At 37.1% G+C, this 27,157-nt stretch overlaps 1 protein-coding gene across 1 annotated transcript in view; it reads right to left on the minus strand.

Moving 5' to 3' along the window:
- The window catches only part of cibar1 (CBY1 interacting BAR domain containing 1), a 160,285-nt gene that overhangs the window by 65,537 nt on the left and 67,591 nt on the right, over positions 1 to 27,157 (minus strand). The window contains exons 4-6 of the mRNA XM_028817797.2: positions 8,809 to 8,910; positions 8,136 to 8,141; positions 3,463 to 3,567 (exon numbers count right to left, since the gene is read on the minus strand). Coding sequence (XP_028673630.2) covers positions 3,463 to 3,567; positions 8,136 to 8,141; positions 8,809 to 8,910 — 213 coding nt within the window. The remainder of the gene's footprint in view (positions 1 to 3,462; positions 3,568 to 8,135; positions 8,142 to 8,808; positions 8,911 to 27,157) is intronic.

The raw sequence follows: 27,157 nt of genomic DNA on the forward strand, positions 1-27,157 counted from the left end.
GTTTAAGGTCCCCACAAGACGCTCCGTGGCCAATCTCTGTAGTCTCGTGGGTCTTTTAAGTGTCTTCCGTGATCTTAACGTCAAGATCACGTATCGTAGCCGTACTGTTTCTCTACAGGATTTTTTTTATAATAGAGAGATTTTCATGTATTACATTTGTTCCCATTGTTTTTAATTGGCCTGAGTGCAAACGATTTTTTCAATATATATTATATTTAATAGTGTCATTCATAGCTGACATAACCGGAAAGCTGAATTATACAGACTTAGAAGACATAAAAGTTAATAAGATGGGGCTTAGGTTAGAAAGTGCTAAGAATTGTGTCAATGGTTTCACCAGTAAGCAAGCACAGCAAAATAAAATGTAAAGTAGAATAATGGCAGCAAATACAGATGAGGTTTTCTTAATGACTATATACTGAAAATGTATTCCAGTTACACCAGATGGCGAACATTAACCAATTTAAACGGTTTATAGGTGTCTCCATAATGTTATAGTTGTATGTAATGAAAGCCACCATCAGATAAAAATTTTCCAGCATGTACAGTATATCAAAGAACAATACAGTGAATGTATTATTTATTTATTTTTAATAGTAACTGCACTAGCATTTATCATTATTATAAAACTACAGCTCAACATGTTGCCATTTAATTTTGAACAGTGTGTAGGTAGAAATCAGCTTGTGTGCAGTTAAACATTTAAACTGAATTTGTCCATCTTTCCAATGTCAAATAAACTCATTCTGTTGGAAATTGCATGCAACTAAATATGAAAACAATATAATTTCCCCAAAAAACTGCAGAATAGAATTTCTGATAACACATGGGCTGGTAGAGAGATGTAAAAAAAAAAGTAAAGAAACTGGGAATTCCCAGGAACATAATAAAATCAGTAAAGAGAGGACACAAAAAATGTCAAGAGTTTTTAAAGAACAGACTGACAACCAAAAATAAAAGCAAAACTTTTTAGCGATTAAGAACTCCATTGCTCTGTACTACATGGTAAGAAGAACGTCCTGTAACAAAACAAAAAAAAATTAATAGAAGTTCTTTATTTCCTCAAAAAAAGGCAAGTAGGAATATTTGACAGGAAGCTGACAAAGAATTCTGCTACAAAAATTGAGCTATCTGGCTTTAATGCAAATTACTGTGTGGCAAAAATAGAGCAGAGTCATTACAAAATCACATTCCCACAATTATGTATGGTGGTAACAATCTTATGTTGTGGGGATGCTTTTAATTGGCAGAAGATGATTCATAATTCAACAACAACATGACTGCAAATAAAAAGCTAAAGTTACCGCTGAATGTCTTAAAAAGAAGAAGTGAAACACTATGAGTAGTCCAGACAAACCACTGCCTTAAATAGCATACAGGATTACTGGAAATGTCTTAAAACTGCTACAATAATAATGCTATTGAAGTAATGTTAAACAGAGAAATGTTGCTGTTGTAGTGGCTAACCTGCTGTATAGTTATTATATGTAAATGAATGCAGCTGATTAAAGGAAGCCATTCTGTTCAATTTCTTCAGTCTGTCATGATGCATTTAACAAGAGCACATAGGGCTTCACCAGTTTGCTTATATAAAGCATGTCCATTTTGCAGTTCAGATATATCAATGGCTTAAGACTACTGTTTATCTACTAAGCATTTTCAGCAATATTTTTACACACCACACACAGCAAAAATGTAAGACTATTGTAGTTCTAAGAACACAGCCTAAAGACACCAAACATATGAGTGGGAAAACTGTTTAAAAAGTATACCATACAATGCAGGTATGGTTCTCTAACAACACCTATAGGTAACGAATCACACAAAACATATTGCTGTAAATAAAAATAAATCTTGTTCAGTTTAAATTAATCTAAGGCAAATGCTCTGTACTAGATTAAAATAGCCAGATTATGAGGGGTAACCAAAAAGCTTTGAACTTGAATCTTAAAGTGATATTCTATGGTAAACATCCAATAATTACCTTCTGTGTAATAAAATATCTGAACTACAAGTCCTTAGCATTTGTGGTTTATGGAACACTTTGAGTTTCTTATTACAGAACCAAGTCAACATGGATGTCAAAATCAATAAATCGACATCATGTATTGTCTTATTGAAAATTAAGATGCTTTTCTTAACTGAGGATGGGATTTAGAAACATTACTGACCCAAACTGCTAACACTTTTAAAAACAATGTGGGGGCCTAGTAATTCTCCTATACCAAAGAAATTTGAGGTGTAGACCACTAAAGAATATTTTTATTATGTCAAGAGTGTAGTCTGTTGTGATTACATACCTCAAAAGGTTCACATGACTGCACAATATGTTGCTGATTTGCTTTGGTATTTGCAGTAGTCAATCAGGAAAAAGCAGCAAGGAAATCTGTGTAGTATTCCTATTTTGCTTTATAGCAATGACCTCCCACACACACTGCATGGGTTGCAAAGACTGTTCTGCAAAACCTCAAAGCGATTCAAACATATTACACACATGCTGTATTCTCCAGACATAGCTCCATGTGATTGCCATCTGTTTCACACTGTAAAGGGTTACCTCCTTGGGATGTTCAAAGATAATGATGAAGAAGTCGGCAAAAAAAAGTGATTGCAAAGCAAGTTTTATTTGATTGTTACAGAAAAGCTTTATGAAAATTACGACAATTGTATATAGTGTTCACAGGGATTATACCCAAAAAATAAAGCTTGATTGGCTTTATTAAGTTTCTCTTAATAGATCAGTCTCAATATTTTAATCACCCCTTATGTTTGAAAAATATACAAATAATATTTCTGGCTCTTTACTAATTTACACTGTATGTAAATATGGAATATTCATGCATAATTAAAGTAGCTGAACAGACCGAGTTGTTTAAAAAAAAAAACTATAAAGTAAACTAATTTAAATGAAATTCACATAATGCTGATGTTAATTACTGTAAATGTTCAGTATATACAGTATATAAGATACACTGCCTTACAAAGGCAAAACACGGTTATTAAAAGTATTAGACATTCTGCACAATCAACTTTTCTCATTCCTCCCTTCTGGATAACAGTACAGGATCAATATGCACTCCCACTAATAAATTCAGACAGTTTCTATTCATTGGATGCAAGGTACAAAACAGTCACAATAACAACTACTGTTCACATTCTTTGCATGTCAGGTTAATGAACAGTCGGTTTTAACTGCACATAAGGTTACTGAATAGTTGGCTTCAATAGCAAATATTGGATGTATTCTTGTATTTGTGTTTGCATACATACTGTATATGCACATATATAATGTATACATTTCTCTATCATTGTACATATGTTGCACTCAATGTATGCTTTCTTTTCTGAGTCAGAAAATATTCTGAGCAGATTTGCAAGTAATAATTTTATTGAACTATGTACAAAAATGACAATAAACTTGAACTAAAATAAACAACTACAACATTGTAGAGAAAAACTCACCTTTATATCTCTTATTTTTCTCTTTTCAAAATCATCAATAGTTTCCTCAAGTTGCTGTGTTGTGCGTGTGGCATCCATTGTTGCTCTCTGAAGATCACTCTCAGCCTATCTTAAAAAGAATAAATCATGAATGAAGCTTAATTTTAAAGTACATGTAAGTATGATCCTGTTATCAAGATCACACATTAAATTTTTATAATACTCTTTTCAGTAAATTCATTTTTCTTTAATCACATCCAAGGTCTTGCTCTTTTTGATTTTTCTTAACGCTATGTACTGCGTTATTTAATTGAACCAATAAACCTTATTTCATCACATCACTTGTGTTCAGCACAGAATAATGTGCCATTAAACATTCCATGTTTTTCATAAGTCATCTCTGAACTGGAAAATATAAAATATTTCTAGTACATGTATTTGCTAACAGGTGTGATACTCATTTGAAAGAAAAATGTGTGCTTTCACTGAGAATGTACCTTTGTTCTTCCACATATTTATTAAAAACACATATTTATCAAAACCTTCTTCTTCTTTCATCTGTTCCCGTTAGGGGTTGTCACAGTGGATCATCTTTTTCCATCTCCTCCTGTCCTCTGCATCTTGCTCTGTTACACCCATTACCTGCATGTCCGCTCTCACCATACCCATAAACCTTCTCTTAGGCCTTCCTCTTGTCTGGCAGCTCTATCCTTAGCATCCTTTTCACAATATACTCAGCATCTCACTTCTTCACATGTCCAAACCAACACAATCTCGCCTCTCTGACTTTGTCTCCAAACCATCCAACCTGAGCTGACCCTCTAATGTACTCATTTCTAATCTTGTTCATTATCATCACACCCAAAGCAAATCTTAACATCTTTAACTCTGCCACCTCCAGCTCTGTATCCTGTTTTTTGGTCAGTGCCACCATCTCCAACCCATATAACATAGCTGGTCTCACTACTGTCCTATAGACCTTCCCTTTCATTTTTGCTGATACCCGTCTGTCATAAATTACTCCCAACCCTCTTCTTCACCTGTTCCACCCTGCCTTCACTCTCTTTTTCATCTCTCTTCCAGAAACCTGTTACTCTGTACTGTTGATCCCAAGTATTTAAATTCATCCACCTTCGCCAACGCTACTCCGTGCATCCTCACCATTCCACTGATCTCCCTCTCATTTACAAACATGTAACTCTGTCTTATTCCTAATGACCTTTGTTCCTCTCCTCTCTAGAGCATATCTCCACCTCTCCAATGGTCTCCTTAACCTGCTCCCTACTCTTGCTACAGATCACAATGTCATCAGCAAACATCATAGTCCACAGGGACTCCTGCCTAATCTCATCTGTCAATCTGTCCATCATCACTGCAAATAAGAAATAGCTCAGAGCCGATCCCTGATGTAATCCCACCTCAACCTTGAATGCATCTGTCACTCATACCGCAGATCTCACCACTGTCATATTTCCCTCGTATATATCCTGTACAACTCTTACATACTTCTCTGCCACTTCCAACTTCCTGATACAATACAACAGCTCCTCTCAAGGCACCCTGTCATATGCTTTCTCCAGGTCATTAAAAAAACATTAATAAAATATTACTTCTAAATATTGTTTAATTTAAAACATGCATGAACTGAAATAAAGTATGGACATAAGCTATAAAATAATAGCAAAAACAGAACAATTTCAAACAGTACTGTACTTAAAAGGCACAGATAACTGATTAAAAGATTATGACTGCAATCATAAATATACGTCATTGTACAGACTAATCACAAGATCTAAGTTCTCTAGCAAGGATTCCTAAAAGAATTGTAACTAACATCTAAACAATAATTCAAATACTTCAAGGATCAAAACATTTCATTTAATGCTGAAGACTTTTTTTTAGCAAAGTATTCTTAGAGCTGCTGGAGTGGGGCTCCACAGGTCTTTAAAAAATTGTAGCAACTTTAATAATTGTATGTTACTCTTTTTCATTCTCTTTCTCTTCTCAGAAATCTTTGACAGTGTATGACATCATTGGTTGGAAGTACAATGGAAGCTTACAGTGGATATGTTATCACCAATTACAAAGCTGGACTTGGAATGCCATGATAATGAGCATCACATTAAAACCTCTCAATAATTTATTAAAATAATCAATGCTTGCAGGCACCATGATATAAAGAGGAAACCTGTATAAACTAGAATTTAATTTTTCTCTTTTCTGTTTATTACTAGCTCATCTTAATTAAACATATTAATATTTCAAATTAATTATTAGTATCTAGACATTTTAAAAATCTAGTTTATTATACCAATATTAAATGTGTCAACTACAGAATATTTCTCTTTTGCTTTGTTTCATGTCATGTACTTTCTTTTAAACTATATTTTTAAATATGTGCAGTGTTCTGGACTTGTGAAACAAAGTATCCTATACTAGAATAAACCGAATTAAATCTTTGATAGGATAACTTTTATCATCAGTTGCAGCTGCAAAACCATCCCTCCAATTTCTGCAGTCATTCCTCTTAACTAAATTGGTCTGGCAATGTCAATTTGGCTATGGACCACTAAATATAATTTTTAAGTTACATTTTGTAAATGGAGTAAAATAAGAACATCGGCAAGGAGTTTCAAGAAAACTGCTGTACCTTTGGTCATGTTAAACCAGTCCTTTATAACTTATTCTTTAAGGTACAGGTCAAGGTTTTACATAAAGGTGAATTCTGTAGTAGAATAGTGCAAGTTGCCAGTTGAAAACCGGATCTAACCAAGACAGAAAAGAAAGTGAAAAGCCCAGATGCAAAACTGTGCAAGAGGATAAGTACACCAGAAGCTGAACAGGCCCTCAAGCTGGCTGCTTCATTAAATAGTACATGCCAAAGAGTGCTGTCTACAACACTAAGAAGAAAAGGTTATAATGGGAAGAAGAACACAAACATTGATGAAGGATTTCTGGGTGGTTCCAAGCATTTACCCATTATAACCTATTCTTTTGACTTGCCAGTTTCAGATACAGTAATCCCTCGCTATATCGCGCTTTGCCTTTCGCGGCTTCACTCCATCGTGGATTTTATATGTAAGCATATTTAAATATATATCGCGGATTTTTTGCTGGTTCGCGGATTTCTGCGGACAATGGGTCTTTTAATTTCTGGTACATGCTTCCTCAGTTGTTTTGCCCAGTTGATTTCATACAAGGGACGCTATTGGTGGATGGCTGAGAAGCTACCCAACTTACTTTTCTCTCTCTCTCTTGCGCTGACTCTCTCTGATCCTGACGTAGGGGGTGTGAGCAGGGGGGCTGTTCGCACACCTAGACTATACGGACGCTCGTCTAAAAATGCTGAAAGATTATCTTCACGTTGCTACCTTCTGTGTGCAGCTGCTTCGTGAAGCGACATGCTACGCGGTGCTTCGCATACTTAAAAGCTCAAAGGGCACGTATTGATTTTTCTCTGTCTCTCTCTCTCCCTGCTCCTGACGGAGGGGGTGTGAGCTGCCGCCTTCAACAGCTTTGTGCCGCGGTGCTTTGCATACTTAAAAGCCAAACAGTCCTATTGATTTGTTTGCTTCACTCCTTTGAAGAGGAAGATATGTTTGCATTCTTTTAATTGTGAGATGGAACTGTCATCTCTGTCTTGTCATGGAGCACAGTTTAAACTTTTGAAAAAGAGACAAATGTTTGTTTGCAGTGTTTGAATAACGTTCCTGTCTCTCTACAACCTCCTGTGTTTCTGCGCAAATCTGTGACCCAAGCATGACAATATAAAAATAACCATATAAACATATGGTTTCTACTTCGCAGATTTTCTTATTTCGCGGGTGGCTCCGGAACGCAACCCCCACGATGGAGGAGGGATTACTGTAGATTTTCCATTGAACCCGGCCTCTATGGCCAGCATCACAGGAATCATCATTTCATTGTTGCAAATGGCACTGGTATTGCAATGTTATGTCACTACAAAACAGCAAAGAAAATCACTAATAAAAAAGTTGTACTATATCAAAATTATACATACAATCTGAATATAGATTTAAATAATAGGATTCATGACAATCTACAAGCAAATTGGCTTTATTTTCTTGGAGCAACATGGAGAAAGTTGGAATATCTTGAAAGGAGTGGATGGGTTGAGAAAGGGGTATGAACTAATGGAAGGGGCTGCAAAGTCTAAGACCTAACAACAGGTTATTCATCCTCCAGTATTACCAACTTACAGTCTATCCCTGCAAAGTCCATGGCCCATAATAACGTAAAGAATTGCCACTCTTTCACTTTCTGCTCACTTCAATTCAAACTCTACTGAAGGTGCATGAAAAAACAGACGCTGGGGATAGGTGTACAACACCAGTACATGAAAAACTAAAAATAAGTGCCCAAATCAAGATCTATAAAGGTAACATTAACTTGATAGTCTGTGGTAGACTCCAGTTAACTTTGTTTAATCAAACATTAATTGTCTATTTTAATATTTTGTCACAAAAACAGATTGTAGGATTCTATGCAAAATGCATCAACTTTTAAGAATGGATAAAAATTTGTTCACAATTTTATATATAAAAAAAAAAAAAAAATCTAAAGTGTATTTTCTTGTTTAACATCTCAAAAAACAAGTATACGGTGAATTAATGAGAGAGAAAAAAATGTCACCATCTGAAGAGCAGAGTTTCTTTAAGTCTTTCCAAACCAACCTGAGACTGTATTTTAAAGTTAAGCAAGTAAACAGAACCAAAAAAGATTGCATTTAAAACACATTTTCTTGAAAATACTTATTATCCACTTTTCTGTGTATATTTTTGAGCATTTACTTCCATTGGAATAATTTGTACCATGTTACCCACTATAATTTATTGGACTGACTGAGTTTTTTTTCTAAAATATCGTTAAATATATACTTCCAGAAAATAAAGCAAAGTTAAGTAGTATGAACAAATAAGAATACAGTAGCCTTCAGGAAAATTCAGTTAGAAACAAAACAGACAGTGTCACTCAATTTCAAGAATGATCAGGAAACTGCTCATAGCTCACCTGACATGGATCTGCCTATTGCTGTGTTACTCTAAAATGCCCAAATGTTTTAGAGTGAGGGTGTAGTTTTCTACAAACGCATAACAACAAAATCTAAAGTGTATTGTTGACTTTTTTCTAATATTGCCAGGACAGGCTAAGGCTATCCATGGATCTGGACAGTATAGGCAGGTTTCAAAAACAAATGTTTGGATTAATGTTTTAAATGTCCCTGCAAAGTACAATAGAACATTAAATTTATTTTAGCAACACATACTTTATCATATTTAATTATAAACAGTTAAACAACAGAAAGTTTATATCTTCTAAACTGTCTTTCAGAGGAAAGAAGGATACAATTATTTGTCGATCTGAAGGGTTCTTTTGCCTCATTCGTTCCAGCTGCTGCATCTGTTTTGCTTCACGACTTCTGGCACTCAAAGTTGCTTTGAGGTCTTCCTGGAAAATTAATTAAAAAAAGAGTAATTAATAAATTTACTGTGGCAAATAATATAACACCAGTATGTATAACATTTTATTTTGTACAGTCTTTCTTATTTCAGTTGCTATACATTTTCATGCATGACTTAAAGACCTTCAAATGATTCAAAATAAAAATAAAAAATACACTACAGGTCAAAAGTTTTAGAACACCTTAGTTTGTCCTAAACCAGTGAGGTTAGCAATAACTGAAAAAAATGGAATATCAGAATATTACAAATAGGCCTTCTTCAGGGAACAACTACTAGGTTACAACCTACAGATGTTCTGCAGCAAATAAAGTAATTTATCCTTGCAAGTTGAAGCAAAAAATTTGCACAGGTTTTGTTAAATACTTAAAAGCTCTATCAGTCTTAAAGCAAAGTTGGAACAGACTGTGTCCCTACATCCTCTTAAGTACTACTTGGACAATATTACACCGCAGAAAGTTGTAAATTCAAGCGATAATGGCAAGAAAATGGTAAGTATCAAATGAAATGACACAGAGCATTACTACCTTTATAAGGGACAGCCTTTCATTTAGAGAAATTGTAAAAAAATAATTAATAATAATAAAACAGAAAAAATCAAATTATCAAAAGTGTCAGTGAGTGAGTCCTACACATTGCAAAGGCAACTGGAAACTGGAAGAAACTTGAAGAGATCTGGCAGACCCAAAGTCACAACTCAATCAGAAGACAAGTTTCTGAGGGTCACCAGCTTGCATGATGGACACCTTACAGCACAACAGCTTCAAGCACAGCTTAACAATGGTTGAAAAAAAGCAAATCTCAGTTTCTACCATGAAGAGGAGACTTTGTGCTCTAGGGTTGACAGGGTGAGTGGCAGTAAGAAAGCCAGTCTTTAAAGGACAAAATAGGGCCTTGAAATACCGGCTGTAGACTACTGATGACTGGAAGAAAGTCTTATGGACCAATGAATCAAAACTGAAATCTTCGGTTCATCAGGCAGGGTGTTTGTATGCCATTGAGTTGGTGAAAGGATGGTTCATCAGTGTGTGACACCAACTGTCAAACATGGGAGGAGGAAGCATGATGGTCTGGGGTTCTTTTGCTGGACACAGAATTGGTGACTTACAATAAAAACAATGAATTTATAATAAGAAATTCAATGCAAAATGAAACACTGTATCCTCCTGCTTGCTTCTCTAAATACCTCAGGTCTTTCAAGAGCACCTGCCTTTTAACTAAACCACATGATATATGACTGACACCTTAAATTAACGTAATTTTACAAAACGACATAATCAGTATATATGTAATGTAGAGTCTCTGGCTCTTATCCCTCCTGCTTGGTTGTTACAATATAATGATATGTGCATGGGCAACAACATGTCATAAATATTGGGAGGAACAGCTAAGACAGTGTGGGTGAGGTGGCTTGAATGATATTGGAAGGCTTAGTTTAGATAAACAACCCCATAAAGCCGGGCCTGGCTGTAATACTTAAAAAGCTACATTTTTACTTTTATTTTGAAACTGACTCAATTACACAGAGGCTTAGCATATACAGTATGTTGAAACATTTTAGTGCATCATGCATGGTTTATGTGTCATGTGATTGCCAAGAATTTACAATAAAATGCTGTGATTATTTTTATTTGTAGTTTGAGCACAGCAAGTAAAGAGCTGCTCTGCAAAACCTCAAATATGCCATCCACGTAAGAATGTTTGAGATAGAAGTGTTCTGCAAGTAAGAGTGAAAAAAATTCCTAAAAAAATAACAAAATATTTTAGCTAGCTAAAAGAAACTTCAGGAAGCGGTGATTTCATGGCACAGTATATGTTACAAAGTACTGACAGAGTGTTAAGGTTAGTTACATTTTTTTCAATCTGTTATAACACAGCAAACAGAAGATGTGAATTAAGAGAGATAAACAAACAATTTGACAAATAATGTCCAAACCTTTGCTTGCAACTGTTGATTAAAAGAATGAATGAAATAATTTGAATTGGAGGTGAAAGAGGATACAAACCTGAAAGGAGGATCTATACAATGTAGTGTGCTGTGCTGAGCTGAGGACCAGTGGTTGTGCAATCATGCTGGGACTGTGCATACAGCAGGAGATAAAACAGCACAGAATAAAGCAGATTTATAAGAATGTAGCCATGTACTCTATACTGAGCTTAAATATCTATGGTCCCATTCATGCAAATTAATTAGTAAATAAAACATCAGTAACTTGATCAACATTCCTGTATGCTTATCTGTGGAAAACAAAATTGACAGTAAAATAAAGCACTTGAGTATTTTGGGTAAACAAACCATCACAATTATTTGTAAAAATAATGGTCTTTTTAATGGCTGCTGAATGAGACTGGAAAAAAAATCTGTCCATCTCTCTATTATAAAAAAAATCCTGTGGGAGGGAATGACTAGGAGACGATACGTGATCTTCACGTTAACATCACGGAAGACAAATAAAAGACCTGTGAGACGAAAGGTCTCGGGGATATAGAACATGAGATTCTTGCAAGACACACCCTACTTACAAGCAATATCAGAGCACGGCCAGCAAAAAAATCGGTAGTGTAAAGGGAAGCAGCACACACAGATACAGGTGTCTCAGTGCATATAAAGTGTATAAAGGACAATACATTATAAATGAAACGTCGACAATTAAAAGATCGCATTAGCGCAAGCAAAAGGAAACTAATCATCAGGGCCAGGTGTAATTGAAAAAATAGCAGGACAAAGCAAGGTCAAAAATAAAAGGCAAAGAACAGAAAACAGTCTTTTCGCATTCGCATCATTCAATGCACAAAACATAGATTTACACAATAATGGAACATACGCTATGAGGATCTGTGGTCCTGCAACAGTTAAAGCAAAGGCAAGTTTAATTTCAAAGAAAACACAATTCAGTCAGGTGTATATTTATGATCACGGAGAAGCGAGCACAACGCGAGCAGCAGAGACACGAAGTGGACAGCGGCTGTACAGGCTTTAAAATGATTGAAGGGCAGCGCAAGAGCAGCTGCCTCCCCCCCCCCCCCCCCCTTCACAACGCAAGCAACATAATACATCCTGCAAGAAAGAGATTTACCCACACCTGGGACAGGAAATAAAGGACAATTATTGTTTTAACAACGTCACGTGGCAGTGAGCCATCATTTAAAACAAGTCCACAGACATCTAACCTAGCAGTTGTTGGATTGTATTTGGCAGACAAGCATCATGTGCTCCCAGCTCTTAAAACAACGACATGCGACAAGCAGAACAGGCAGCTCGCAAGCAGCAAAAAGACAACAGATGATCCGACGGCATATCCTTAGCGTGCGTTCAGCCACCCCCACTTCACAACACGAGCAGCATTATACGTCTGGTGAGAAAGAGATGTAACCACGCACAGGGCCGGAAATAAAGGAAAGTATTGTTTTTACAAAAGTTTTTAAAGTAAAAGTGAAAATAATGCATATGTAACAATTTCTATGAAAATAACAATCTCTTTAATTGTATACCCGGGAAAACAAACACGGGGGTGGGTGAGTGAAGCAAGCAGGGGGCAGAGCCCCCTAGTGTTTAAAAAAAAAAAAAAAGTATGACAGAGAAGTTGAAAAATTCAGAGCAACTGGGATGAAAATGCCACATATGGCATTCCAGCAATTTCATATGTATTACAGTATTTATATTTTTCTTAGTCTTTAACATTTCAAAGTTAATTTGTTTTTACTGTAATATAACAAAACATGACACACTTGTTGCATCTCTCCATATCCATAATGAAGCCAAATAATCCACACTATTAAAAATAGTGTTTTATTTCATTTCTAAAGCACACATTGGAGGGATCAAAAAGGAGAACACAAGCATAAATAAGCATTTAAAAAAAAAAAAAAAAAAAAGCTTGATATAAATATGAGAACCCAGGTCTACCAGATTAAGTGCCTTATATACTTGCTCGCCTCATGTTCCACACTCATTCTTTCCCACTCACTACTTCTCACTACTGACCTCTTCTCACTCCACCCTCAATAGGCCTCCGGCAACAGATGACTAGAAACCCCATACTCGGTTCGGTTCTAGTAAAGTCTTGTAATTAGTTGCATGGAAAGGAAAAAATATTATTTTCAACACTTTGCCAATTCATTCCCTCTCTCATTTCAAGCAGAGGATCAGAAATCCCTATCTTGTACTGTAAAGAGTTTTCTCCCCTTTTGAGCCATTGCACACCAAAAGGCCTGTGAATCTTACTGAAAAATAATGTATTTTGGGTTGTCTATCAACAAATTTTGCCATAAACTTTAATTAAAAGCAGGAGTATGATTTGCATAGAATAACAAGATTACCCAAGAATCTCGAACTATCAGAAGAATCAGACAACCCAATATGCAATCACAGATTAAGCCTTAAATTGCTTTGTAGGAAGAATACACAGAGGAATTCTCATTTACAGAACCTTCAGCCATGCTAGGTATAGTTTCATACTACATGTACAATATGGAAAAGTAAGAGGAACAGTCAATTCCAAGGCAATCTTAGTAAAGTTTTTTCTACTAGCTGGAAGCATACACCTGTATTTGGATAGGCAGGAACATCATATAGAAAAAATAAAAAAAGTTCTTGTTCTTTGTTTCACTTTTAAAACTTGCATTTTGTTACTTTGTCTCCATCTGCTGAACATTTTTGGCATAATGTCCTCAGTTTTTCACAGCTCACATTCTCAAAGTAAAATTAATATAAATATAAAATGTATGTTACTATTTTTGAAAGAGTAAATTTTTTGTGATTGTTCATTAAATACAGTACAAATGTTATCAGCCTGGCTATGTATTTTTTTCTTATAATAATATTACTTTTATGTAGAAGCATATTTTTAGTTTATTTTCTCAATTATAAAAAATGTTTATTGTCTCAAGATGGAAATATGTTGTCAGTAGGGTTTTTAGAAAGAGGCCATGATATGTTAAAAACATATTAGACAAAAAGGCAACCGTCAAACATAACTCTGCAGAAATAAATAGAATAATGCAATACCAACTTGTAATCACTGTATACAAAATGTAACTAAAGACAGTCATGAATGGTAACTATTAAGTCCATAAGTTAAGCCTGTGGAAGTTAATTAACATAAATTATATTTAGATGATGAACAGAAGTTGCGACAAAGGAGTAATTGAATCATTTTCTTTTTACCTCAGCATCAAAAACCTGTGAAACAATGGTAACAAGTGAAGTTATTAATATAATGGGTGAGTTCTGCATTAAAGGGTGCACCCTGCTGGCCAAAATACTTGTTTCTTTTAAAGAGGTTGTTCAAATTTGGCTGTTACCGTTTTCATTACTCCATTTTACATTTTGATTTATCCTACTTTTACATTTAACATTAAGATTTCCAAAACAAGCTAGAAGAACCCAAACTAAAACAGAATTAACTCAAGATTATATGATTATATATATATATATATATATATATATATATATATATATATATATATATATATATATATAGATGTTTTAGAATTCTAGTTAAAAAAAGTCTTAAGATTTTTAAAACTGAGGAGGTACTGTTGTCCTCTACCTCACTAACACTTGCTCCTTATAGTTTTTAAGTCTATAATACTTTCAAGACACTTATGACTTTAAATAATCTCTAAATGCTAGATTTTAATGACTGATTATTGTGGGCAAATAGTGTTTCTTATAAAATTAAATATCTACACTTTATGTTTTGTAAAGTTAAGTTGTTGTAGCACAGCAGTTAACAAAATTATATACCACTGGGCCATGATTAATTTTGCTGACATAAAGTTGGCTCAAAACCACAGCATATGTGTACATTTTAAGATGATACTTTTTCTGAGGTTTCCTACAATATCGATTTCTGTGTAGTATGTATAAGAGAGGGGAAATGGCACAGCCCCGAGATCTCATTGTTGAGGACAGCAAGTCAAGACAGACAACTGTTTTTCACTCTGATTTCTGTTTGTTAAAATGTCAGTAAGTCACTCTACCAAGTTAAAATCTAAATTGAAAACTTGAATAAGCTTTCTGCTAGAAGATAGGACTGGATGATATTAACAGCTTGAGTGAAGACCATGAGCAGGAACCCTGTATGAGTCAGCGTCACCTGTCCTTCTATTAGTCTGGTAGTCAAAGTGAAATTAAAATAATCAACCCTGAGCTAAAATAAGCAATCCATCACCTTTTCCATTATAAAATTTTCAAATAATTTCATTATCAGGATGGCAGCACAACTTGTCTAAAGTAATTTTAAGATTTTACAGTATGTTTTTTTTGTGTAGTATAGTACTTGTTGCCTGTTTCACATCTTTGGAACATTCTGCTGTTTTAATAACAGTTTATAAATTCATTAAAAAATGGACCTCAAGTGCTCTGTACAAGATTTCAAAAGTTTTCCACTAACACGGTCATGACCTAAGACATACTTGCTCCAAATTTTCTAACAAGGTTGTCTACATATTTTTCATCAAAAAATATATGCTCAAATTTAAAAAAGAATTCACTAAACCCACTAGCTTAATATAAAATTGGTGTTTAAACTATCCATCCATCCATCATCCAACCCGCTGAATCCGAACACAGGGTCACGGGGGTCTGCTGGAGCCAATCCCAGCCAACACAGGGCACAAGGCAGGAACCAATCCCGGGCAGGGTGCCAACCCACCGCAGGTGTTTAAACTAGAAACATTTATATGATTTAGTGAAGCTAGTCAACCAAAATATTTAAACTCCTGACCAAGTGGAGCTCAAATTATTTATGAACAATTTCTATTTATTAATATATTGACAGCCACAATGAAAATTTTATCACAAGTTTAAAATCTATTTCTACTGTATGTGTCTCATTGTTTCTTTTGGGAAATGAATCTGTTCACCCAGGGCTGACAGAATACATCTTAACATCTTTAGCTGCAATTAGTATATCTTCATAAAATGTAATACTGTCACTAACAACATCAGATCTGAGCATACATCTTTAAATATAGCCCAGTCAGCACTTTGAAACCATCCTTGTAGGTACTGAAATTAATTTTCACACTAAAGTTGCTTTTTGTTTACATTTTATTTTTTCAAGGCTGTATGCAGAATCATACACAACAGAGCCTGTACATGTTAGCTCTTTATATATAGGTTTTTTCTGACCCATGGAATAGGTCAAGAATAGTACTGTGCCTGAAGTCCTAAAAATAGACTAGAGAGATTGACCGCAATCATCATACCACATTAATAATAATTTCTGTTGCAAAATTAGGGTTTGATTTAGAATGAATACATATAACTGCAAATATTTGTGGAAAATCACAAGTAAAATGGACTCTCTAACAGGACAGTGACAATAACCCTGTGTCTGCAGAATACACATATTTTCTAAATATTAGTGATTCATACTACTGCTCATAAACAGACAGACTGACTCCACCTCAATGCCTTTTTCCTGTGGCACTGTTGATTTAATCTATTCTCACAAGTGCTCAGCTCTGCATCACTGACTGTCTCAGAAAGCCAAGTCTCTGTAAAACACAGGATGCAGGCTTCATTGTAATCCCACTAAATTACAACATAACACTTGTCATCCAGTTTATAATATATAAAGACTGCACATTCACCATGATAATAGCTGGGAGAGGAATGCAGTGGGTTCCAGACTGCATCTTCAGCCTGACACCCCTGTGTCTCTGACATGCATTACTTTCACTCATTATTTTGATTATAGTTACCCTGGTGATTAAAAGTGAGCAGGTGTAGGAGCTACTCCTGACCACTGAATTGTCTCACACCGAGTACAAGCCACACCCAGACTGCAGTAACAGAAGAGAAATGAAGAGTCCATAGAACAGTTAAAATAAATAAAAGTAGCAACTCCATAACAGATGAAATGATAGATATCTTGTATTTAAATCCAGAACATAATCATGTGGATAAAAGTAACATGGAACAGATGTACTAAGAAACTTAGGAAGCACATAATCAAGAGATCATCAACAGAGCAGTGTGCAGTTCCCAATATGAATGCACACTGTATTGTAATGAAACTGTTTTTAATATTTCAGTGAGTGTGGTTGTGTGTTTGAATTTGCCCTGTGATTATAGTCCTAGGCCATCCAGTGTTGGTTTCGGTCTTGTACTCAGTGAAAAGGATAAGATTCTCCATTATTGTAGCAACAGTGACACAGAACAACACAATACAATATAATATTATACCAAAACCTCCTTTTACATAAATGTTCCCCTATATTTATATTACAGAAGAAGCCCTTGCATTAGCCCCAGTTTAGGTCTCCTGTTTTTTATTTCTCTCTATTATAAAAAAAAAAATCCTGGAAAGCAAAAGCAAGGCTACGATACGTGATCTTCTCGGAAGACATTTAAAAGACCCACCAGACAAAAGAGACATGCCATGGTGCGTCTCGCGGGGACCGTAAACATGAGACTTGGTGCCAAGAGATTGTCCCAGGGCCGTCTCGCGGGGATATGGAACATGAGATTCTTGCAAGACACGCCCTGCTTACAAAAGATATCATATATGAGCACACCCATCAAAAAAAAACTCAGTCGTGTAAAAGCACGTAGTACACACAGATCATGTGCTCTCAGCACATATAAAGCGTATAAAGGACAATACGGAGAATAGAGACCCAAAGACGTTGGAGAGAAAAAAAGGCAGATAAGAGATTATGAAAGCAGTGGAATTCGAAAGGCTCAAACAAATGATGGCACGATACACATGCAGAGAAACGTACAGTTAATGAAAGCAGTAAAATTCGAAAGTATTGTAGCGTCCCAGCCAAGCTGAGGGCTTTTTGGTTTTAAGTGACTGTTAGATAAATAATAATAATAATAATACATTTTAGTACAAGCTTCAGTTTGTATTAATAACATTTGCTCAGACTACTTTAAACTAGAACGTGGTACCAGACAAGGATGTCCCTTGTCGCCACTGTTGTTTGCAATCGCTATTGAACCACTGGCGGTTCAATGCCGAAATTCTTATCAGATAAAGGGGATTGTCAGAGAAGGACTGGAACAGAAAATTTCTCTATATGCAGATGATATGGTCTTATATATATCAGACCCAGAAAACACTGTCCCTGCTGTTTTAACAGCACTAACAGAATTTCAAAAGATATCTGGTCTTAGAATTAATCTGAATAAAAGTATACTCTTTCCAGTGAATCCACAAGCATATAATATTAGATTAGACACCCTACCTTTTACCATAGCAGATCAGTTTAAATACCTAGGGGTAAATATCACAAGTAAACATAAAGCTCTTTATCAACAAAATTTTGGCGTCTGTATGGAAAAAATTAAGCAAGACTTGCATAGATGGTCAACCCTTCATCTCACTCTAGCCGGAAGAATTAACATTGTTAAGATGAATATCCTTCCTAAACTTCTCTTTTTATTTCAAAACATTCCAATATATATCAATAAATCGTTTTTTAAACAGTTAGATTCAACAATAACCTCATTCATTTGGAACTCAAAACACCCACGTATCTGAAGAGCGACCCTACAAAGACCTCAGGCAGAAGGTGGCATGGCTTTACCTAATTTTCAGTTTTATTACTGGGCAGCAAACATACAAGCCATAAAAACCTGGACACAAATAAATGAACATACACAGGCTTGGTCCGCAATAGAAGTAAAATCCTGTAGTACTTCTTTATATTCCCTGCTCTGCTCTCCAATAAATGCAAGTTATCACAAATACAGTAATCCCTCGCTATATCGCGCTTCGCCTTTCGCGGCTTCACTCCATCGCGGATTTTATATGTAAGCATATTTAAATATATATCGCTGATTTTTCGCTGCTTCGCGGGTTTCTGCGGACAATGGGTCTTTTAATTTCTGGTACATGCTTCCTCAGTTGGTTTGCCCAGTTGATTTCATACAAGGGACGCTATTGGCAGATGGCTGAGAAGCTACCCAGCTTACTTTCTCTCTCTCTCTCTCGCGCTGACTTTCTGTGATCCTGACGTAGGGGGTGTGAGCAGGGGGGCTGTTCGCACACCTAGACGATACGGACGCTCGTCTAAAAATGCTGAAAGATTATCTTCACGTTGCTATCTTTTGTGCAGCTGCTTCCTGAAACGACATGCTGCACAGTGCTTCGCATACGTAAAAGCTCGAAGGGCACGTATTGATTTGTGCTTGAAAAACAAACTCTGTCTCTCTCTCTTTGTCTGCTCCTGACGGAGGGGGTGTGAGCTGCCGCCTTCAACAGCTTTGTGCCGCGGTGCTTTGCATACTTAAAAGCCAAACAGAGAGAAAACCAAACAAATCAATAGGGCTATCTCTGTGACAGTCACTGCTCCTGACACGCACTCCTCTGAAGAGGAAGATATGTTTGCATTCTTTTAATTGTGAGACGGAACTGTCATCTCTGTCTTGTCATGGAGCACAGTTTAAACTTTTGAAAAAGAGACAAATGTTTGTTTGCAGTGTTTGAATAATGTTCCTGTCTCTCTACAACCTCCTGTGTTTCTGCGCAAATCTGTGACCCAAGCATGACAATGTAAAAATAACCATATAAACATATGGTTTCTACTTCGCGGATTTTCTTATTTCGCGGGTGGCTCTGGAACGCAACCCCCGCGATGGAGGAGGGATTACTGTATACTAATAACCCAATTGTGCTTTACTCACTCAGAATATGGAACCAAATTAGAAAGCATTTTAAGATGGAAAACCTTTTATCAGTGGCACCTCTGCAAGAGAACCACCTCTTTCAACCTTCGCAAGTATATCCAGTTTTTAATACCTGGAAAAGTTTTGGGATTAAAATGCTCAGAGATCTTTATATAGACAACATATTTACATCTTTTGAACAATTACATTCAAAATTCAACCTCCCAGCTACACATTTCTTTCACTATCTTCAAATTAGAAATTTTGTTAAACAGAAATTGCCCAATTTCCCCCACCTTGCACCCTCCACAATGCTGGAAAAAATATTGCTCGAGGAATTAAACACAATTTCTGCAATATATAAAATCTTATTAGAGTCCCTACCTTTCAAAGATCCAAGAGGACATTGGGAAGAAGATCTCTTAATCAATATATCAGAAAAGGAGTGGAAGGTAGCAAAGCAGAGAATTCACTCGAGTTCTATATGCGCAAAGCATAGAATTATTCAACTAAAAATTATATATCGAGCTCATCTGTCTCGCTTAAAACTGTCCAAAATGTTTCCAGGGCAGGATCCAACCTGCGAACGCTGCAACCAAGCTCCTGCCTCACTGGGTCACATGTTCTGGGCCTGCACATTTTGGACAAAAATTTTTAAGTGCCTTTCAGACAGCCTTGGTATCACAATCCCTCCTAACCCATTAACACTAGAATTACCAGAGTCTACGAAAAAACTCGTAGATCTGGCCCACCTTAAAACCGTTCTCACCTCTCTTTTGTCTTCTAAATGTGCTGATTAAGATGAGAAGCAAGTAGCCGGCTGTTCCATCCCCCACTGTCGCAGAACGTTCACTAAGTTTTCCCAGCTCATGCCTTGTTTGATTATAATTATCTGGGAGTGAGTAAACTGCTGGAGTTTTAGAATGGAAATAATAGATCGTTATTTGGAATACACGCATTTCATGTGTGTTCCGTTTCTACAGTAATCTGTGTAAACACATTGCTAAAACAGAAACATTTTCATATTTTAGTAATAAATGTTACAAAATGTAGGCATAAACTATAGAATATGTGAAGCCTGAAGTCCAAACATCAAATAAACACTTTCACAAAAGGTTCAAGGATGATACAACAGCTTCCGTGGCTTAACACTACGGTTTGCTGACTTGGAGCACAGCTGCCCTACCGTGCTACAGAGACGTGAGTTCGATTCTCAGCTTTGAAGAAAGTGTTTTTTTTTCCTCAGACATTAAATTTATAAATTGGTATGCACTGTAAATCGTTAACTTTAAAATGTCAATCGCGGTTATTTCTGTTGATTAATTCATGCTTTTTTACTTAGAGTCAGAACAGGAGCTTTTTCAGCTTATTCAGTTTCTGATTTGACTCAAACAGCGCCAGTATAACTTCACATCCCATCTGACGCTGTTCGTTTTCAAATAATATTGCATTACTTCGACGATGTTTTCTGATTGGTACTATTGGCGTCATAAAATGATTTCTTCAAAACGTCACATATATTTGTCTCTTTCTTTTTTTAAAATGTGCATTGTAGCACTCAGCAACTGGCCACCTGCATGTTCTTGCGCACACTGAATAAGACAGCGCTATATGCAATCATCAGATTCAAATGTTAACAGTTATATAGCACGGAATGGAAATCAGCAGTTCTTAGCATTCCACCACGCAAGCTGTCATATCAACCACCTACTGTAACTTGTAACTTTTCTGTTTTCTTCGGTTACAGTCTTGAATAAATGTGCACTTGTTTTGTTATACTTTTACATCAACATATGTTCCTGTGTTTGAGCTACATGGGCATAGTCAAAAATACACGTGTAATGCCACGAAAAGTGCATGCAGACACTTCAGTTCGCAAGCATTGGTACGACAATGTAGCCACAAGTACACTGCAGAGCTTTAGCTCGTCATTATGTGAAAACAGCAGTATCAGATGGGGAGTGTCTGATGATTGCATATAGCGCTGAAGTTACTGCTCTTTACTATGCTTTCCTCTGCATGTCCTGGAGTACAACATAAACAGCATACAGCAACACGTGGGGACTGGCAATATTGGGGGAAAAAAACACGCGGTCGTATGTATCGTGATACACTGCGGAACTATAGCGCGTCTTTATGTGAAAACAGCAGTATCAGATGGGGAGTGTCTGATGATTGCATATAGTGCTGAAGTTACTGCTCTTTACTATGCTTTCCTCTGCATGTCCTGGAGTACAACATAAACAGCATACAGCAACACGTGGGGACTGGCAATATTGGGGGAAAAAAACACGCGGTCGTATGTATCGTGATACACTGCGGAACTATAGCGCGTCTTTATGTGAAAACAGCAGTGTCAGATGGGGTAGGAAAGGATTCTGAACGCGACTGAGACAATGAAAAGTGAATTTAAAAAAAAAAATAAAGCTAACCTTTACAAATATCATAAATTACACAGGCTGTTACAGACTGAAATCAAATGTATCTTTTTATTCTAAAATAGTGAAAATAAGAACACTTCTCAAAAGGAAGTTGTGCAGGATCGAACTCATGACCTTCTGATTCCCAATCAGCGACTGATACTGTTGCGCCACGGAAGCAGTGATAGCTAATGCATGTCAATGTCACACACTAAGGTGGCTTTTTTTGGCGGTGGCTTTTTTTTTTGTACCTTTTGTGAAAGTGTTTCTTTGATATTTGGACTTCAGGCTTTATACATTATATAGTTTATGCCTACATTTTGTCATTTGCTACTAGAATACATAAAACATTTCTGTTTTAACAATGCGTTTACACAGATTGCTGTAGAAATGCAACACATATGAAATGCGTGTGTTCCAAATAACAATCTATTATTTCTACTCTAAAACTCCCCTTCACTCCCAGATAATCAATCAAGGCATGAGCTGGGAAAAGCTCGTTTACGTTCTAAGTCGTTGGGGGGATGGAATAGCCGGCTACTGGCAGCATGTCTTTATCAGTATATTTAGATGACAAAAGACGCTGGCGGAGAGGTGAGAACGGTTTTAAGAAGCGATTTAAGGTGGGCCGGATCTACGAGTTTTTTCGTAGGCTCTGGTAATTCTAGTGTTAACAGCTGTGTTCGGTGTTCTTCCAGATGGACTTGAATTGGAGAAGGACAAGCAAACGGTGATTGCATTCACTAAACTTTTGGCACGCAGACTTATTTTGTTAAATTGGAAGAATCTTAATTCTCCTCTTATTAGTCAGTGGGAAACCGATGTTTTATATTATTTGAAATTGGAAAAAATCAAATTCTCAGTTAGAGGATCTGTACAAAATTTTTTCAAAACCTGGCAGGATTTAATCAATATTATTTAAGAATAAGAGAAATAACTATTACCGCATTTAACTCCCTTCTCCATCTCTTATTTACATATATATTTACTTCTCCCTTTCCTTTGTTTAATGTTGCCTTATTAAAAAGCCTTAAGCAATTTTCCTTTAGCTAAGCTCTCCTTCTCAGGGGTGGGGTTTGATTTGTCTTCAATTTTGTTGGGTTATAAATTGATCTGTTTGTATGAAATGATTACAATGAAAATTAATAAAATAAAAATATAAAAAAAAATAATAATACATTTTATTTATATAGCGCCTTTCCCATGCTCAAGGCACTTACAGAATATAATAAAGAACGGCAGCATATACAGTATATAGCATTGTACAAACCAGATAAATAAATAAAGAAGATTAAGACAGTGAATTCTGAAAAAAAAGAAACAGACAACATAATTGATGGTCTAGCACACACACACAGGTTACGTTAGCATCTTGACAGAGAAGTAAACTGAGAGAAGGGTAATAAAGTCAAATAGAGCTAAAAGCCTTCCTGAACAGATGAGTTTTGAGTTGTTTTTTAAAAGAATTCATGGAGTCAGCTGACCTGATTAATTTTGGTAGGTCATTCCAGAGTCTGGGCGCTATACAGCTGAAGGCCCTGTCACCCATGGAGTGTAGATTAGTGAGGGGCACAACAAGGTTGCCAGAATCAGAGGACCTTAGTGGGCGGGCAGGAACATAGTGATGGAGAAGGTCACTGATGTAGTTTGGCGCGAGGTTATTTAAGGCTTTGTAAGTTATTAGTAGGATTTTATATTCGATTCTGTAAGATACAGGGAGCCAGTGGAGACGGAGCAGAATGGGTGTGATGTGCTCGCTGCTGCTGGTTCGAGTAAGGACTCTTGCAGCTGAGTTTTGAATAAGCTGGAATATAAGATTAGAAGGGGCACTTGCCAGTAGGGAATTACAATAATCGATGCGGGATGTGATAAAAGCATGGACAAGTTTCTCAGCGTTAGAAAAGGAGAGGAAGGAGCGAACACGGGATATGTTACGGAGGTGAAAGTAAGAAAGTTTCTTAATGTGATTTATGTGGGCGGAATAAGAGAGGGAGGAATCAAAAATGACACCAAGATTTTTTACAGTAGAGGCAGGTCTGATGAGATCACTGCCAAGATGGACTGGGAAGGAGCTCATTTTATTAAGTTGCATTTTAGTCCCAATTTGCAGGAGTTCAGTTTTATTGCAATTTAATGTTAAAGAGTTCTGCTCCATCCAGGTTTTAATTTCACTAAGGCAGGTTGTGAGCTGAGAAAGCTCTGATGAAGTTCCACTTTTAACATTGAAATAGAGTTGAGTATCATCTGCATAAAAACGATAACCCAGTCCATAGCTACGGATAATATGGCCAAGGGGAAGCATGTAAATACAGAAAAGCAGAGGACCGAGGACAGAGCCTTGAGGGGCTCCTTGTGTGACTGCCGCTGAGCTGGATCTGCTCTTGCCAAGACTAACAAACTCTTGCCTATCAGTCAGATAGGACTTGAACCACTGGAGGGCAGTGCCAGAGATATCCAGCATGTTCTCCATTCTGGACAGTAGGATGTCATGTCTGACAGTGTCAAATGCTGCACTGAGGTCTAACAGAATTAATATGCTGGTTTGTCCAGAGTCTGCTGCCATAAGCAAATCATTGGTTACCCGTAGCAGAGCAGTTTCACAGCTGTGCCGCACCCTGAAACCAGACTGAAAGGGTTCCATCAAATTATTAGAGGTTAGGTAATTGGTGAGTTGGGAAGCTACAACACGCTCAAGAACTTTTGACAGGAAAGGTAAGTGGGAAATAGGCCGGAAATTGTTAAGATTGTCAGCATCAAGACCAGACTTTTTTAACATTGGGGTTACAGAAGCAATTTTAAAAGTGAGCGGCACAGAGCCAGTGTCAAGGGATGAGTTTATTATTGTTGTAACAGTCGGGATTATGGCATGAAGGCAGGATTTAAGTAGTGTGGTGGGGATGGGGTCCAGTACACAAGTAGTCGGCCTCATCTTACAAAGCAGGTTATTAACAAACGCAGAGGTGACTGGTGAGAACTTAGAGAAGGAGCTGGATGGAGTGGGAAAACAGGGAGAGATATAAACAGATGATGTATTTATGTTAGTTGAATTATTTAGATCTTTAATTTTGTTACAGAAAAAGTGGAGGAATTCCTCACAGACTTCAGTAGAAGAGGTAGTTGGGTCAGATGCGGGTTCGAGTAGTTTATTAACTACAGAGAACAGAATCCTTGGGTTATCGTGGCCACTTTCTATTATTCTGCCGTAATGGGTGTTCTTGGCAGAAGTTAGTGCTTCTCTGTAAGCTCTTTGGTGGTCAGAGCCTGGATGTGCACAGTGAGGCCAGTCTTACGTGACATTCTCTCAAGGCGTTGGCCAGCTGTTTTCATAGATCGCAATTCTGAGTTATACCAAGGAGCTGAACGTTTAAAGGAAACCTCCTTATGTTTTAAAGGAGCTGTTTTATCTAATGCTGAATGAACGGCTGTGTTATAGTGGTCAACAAGACTATCTAGTGTTGGTGGAATAGGTGAAGACAGTAAAAGATCAGAAATGGATCCAGAAAGGATAGAGGGACAGATATTTTTAAGGTTTCTGTAAGAAATTTGTCGTTTACAGGTAAGAGGAGGGAAAGGCAGTGAAACAGTGAAAAATACTGCTTTATGGTCAGAGAGTCCCAAATCAGTACTGTAAATGTTGGCAACAGATAGTCCAGAAGTGCAGATCAGATCCAATATATGATCGCCAGAGTGGGTTGGAAAATCAACATGTTGTGTCAAGTCAAAGCAGTCCAGTAAGGATAGGAATTTATTCCTCAGTTTAGATGTGGAGATGTCAATATGGATGTTGAAATCACCAAGAAGGATAATTCTCTGAGAGTAAGAGCTTAGGTGGGTCAAAAGTTCAATCAGATCGGATAAGAAGCATGCATTGTATTTTGGGGGACGATAAACAACAATGAGTGAGACAGGACCTGATTTCGTTATTAGTTTAAGAGCCAGGCACTCAAAAGACAATGGACAGTCAATCAGGATTCGTTTAATGTTTAAGTCATCTCTGACAATTACTGCAAGCCCCCGCCTTGTCTTGAGCTGCGAAGCTCTGTGTGGAAAGTGAAACCAATTGGAGTCACCTCTGTGAGAGACGCAAATTCGTTTGGTTTTTGCCAAGTCTCCGTTAAACACAGAATATCAAGTTTGGTGTCAGTGATGAGTTCTGACAGCACCAATGCTTTGCCATTAAGAGACCTCGAGTTAAATAGTGCAATGTTAGTTAATGAGGCTTCTTTTTGCACAGAGCCGCGATCAGGGTTTAATTCCACATAATGTAAATTTGGCATACTGACACTTCTATTTCCAGGGTCATGAGAAAGACGGCGTATTCCTGAGCAAATGCTGTCGGTGGTCTTTTCATTCGCTGCCCGGCAGTGGCGGCGACGTGACCCGTGATGTATGTATTTCGGTCGTTGCAAAATACCGGCGTCTTTTAGAATGTTCCAGTCAGTCCATTTGCTCTGGACAGACTGTTTAATAAGAAGGAGTTTGTCATGAGAGTATTTTAGCATGATACTGGGCAATACTTATCTGAATAGCACTGGAGAAGCAGCACAGCACAGCGGAACCGGTAGGACAGGCGGGTGTGGTAGCGTAGGTGAGCGGCGATAGCAAAGCAGCAGAAAGCACAGCAGGAGGAGGTAGCAGGATTTGGAGGTTCCAATACACAGCCACAAGGAGTAACGCTTGGTAATTTCAGGCGTGATCGCCCCGGAGCCAAAAGCCAGGTTAATATGAAAATCAGATCAGTTTCCAGTCGTAGAGTACTGTAAGATGAAACAGGAGCAGATCAGCATAGCGAATTTAATATAATCACGGAGACAGATCATCCCGAGGTCCTAGATTGCCAGGTACAAAGAAATGTTCGTAGGTTCTCGTCCCGTGATCCACAGACTCAGCTGTTCCCAGTCAAAGTAGAGTCCATAAAATCTGTAAATATTAAGCCAGATCCATACAATTCGAGTCAGCTGTATCCACGAACTATACGTACAATAAAAGAAATAAAACAAGTGTAAGAAAGTGTAGAATTAAGGTGAATTTTGTGAAAAGTGTTGTTAACAGGGAGGAGCGGCAACAACATCAGTGCGCCAGCGTCCCCTCACCTGTAAAGATCCGATTGAGGGAGGGCGGAGTACAGCACAGAAGACTGATAGCGGGGTATTGATTGATGCAGTAAGGGGGGGTGTTGGAGAGGGTGC

This window comes from Erpetoichthys calabaricus, chromosome 13 (assembly GCF_900747795.2).
Source record: "Erpetoichthys calabaricus chromosome 13, fErpCal1.3, whole genome shotgun sequence".
NCBI classification, from domain to species: domain Eukaryota; kingdom Metazoa; phylum Chordata; class Cladistia; order Polypteriformes; family Polypteridae; genus Erpetoichthys; species Erpetoichthys calabaricus.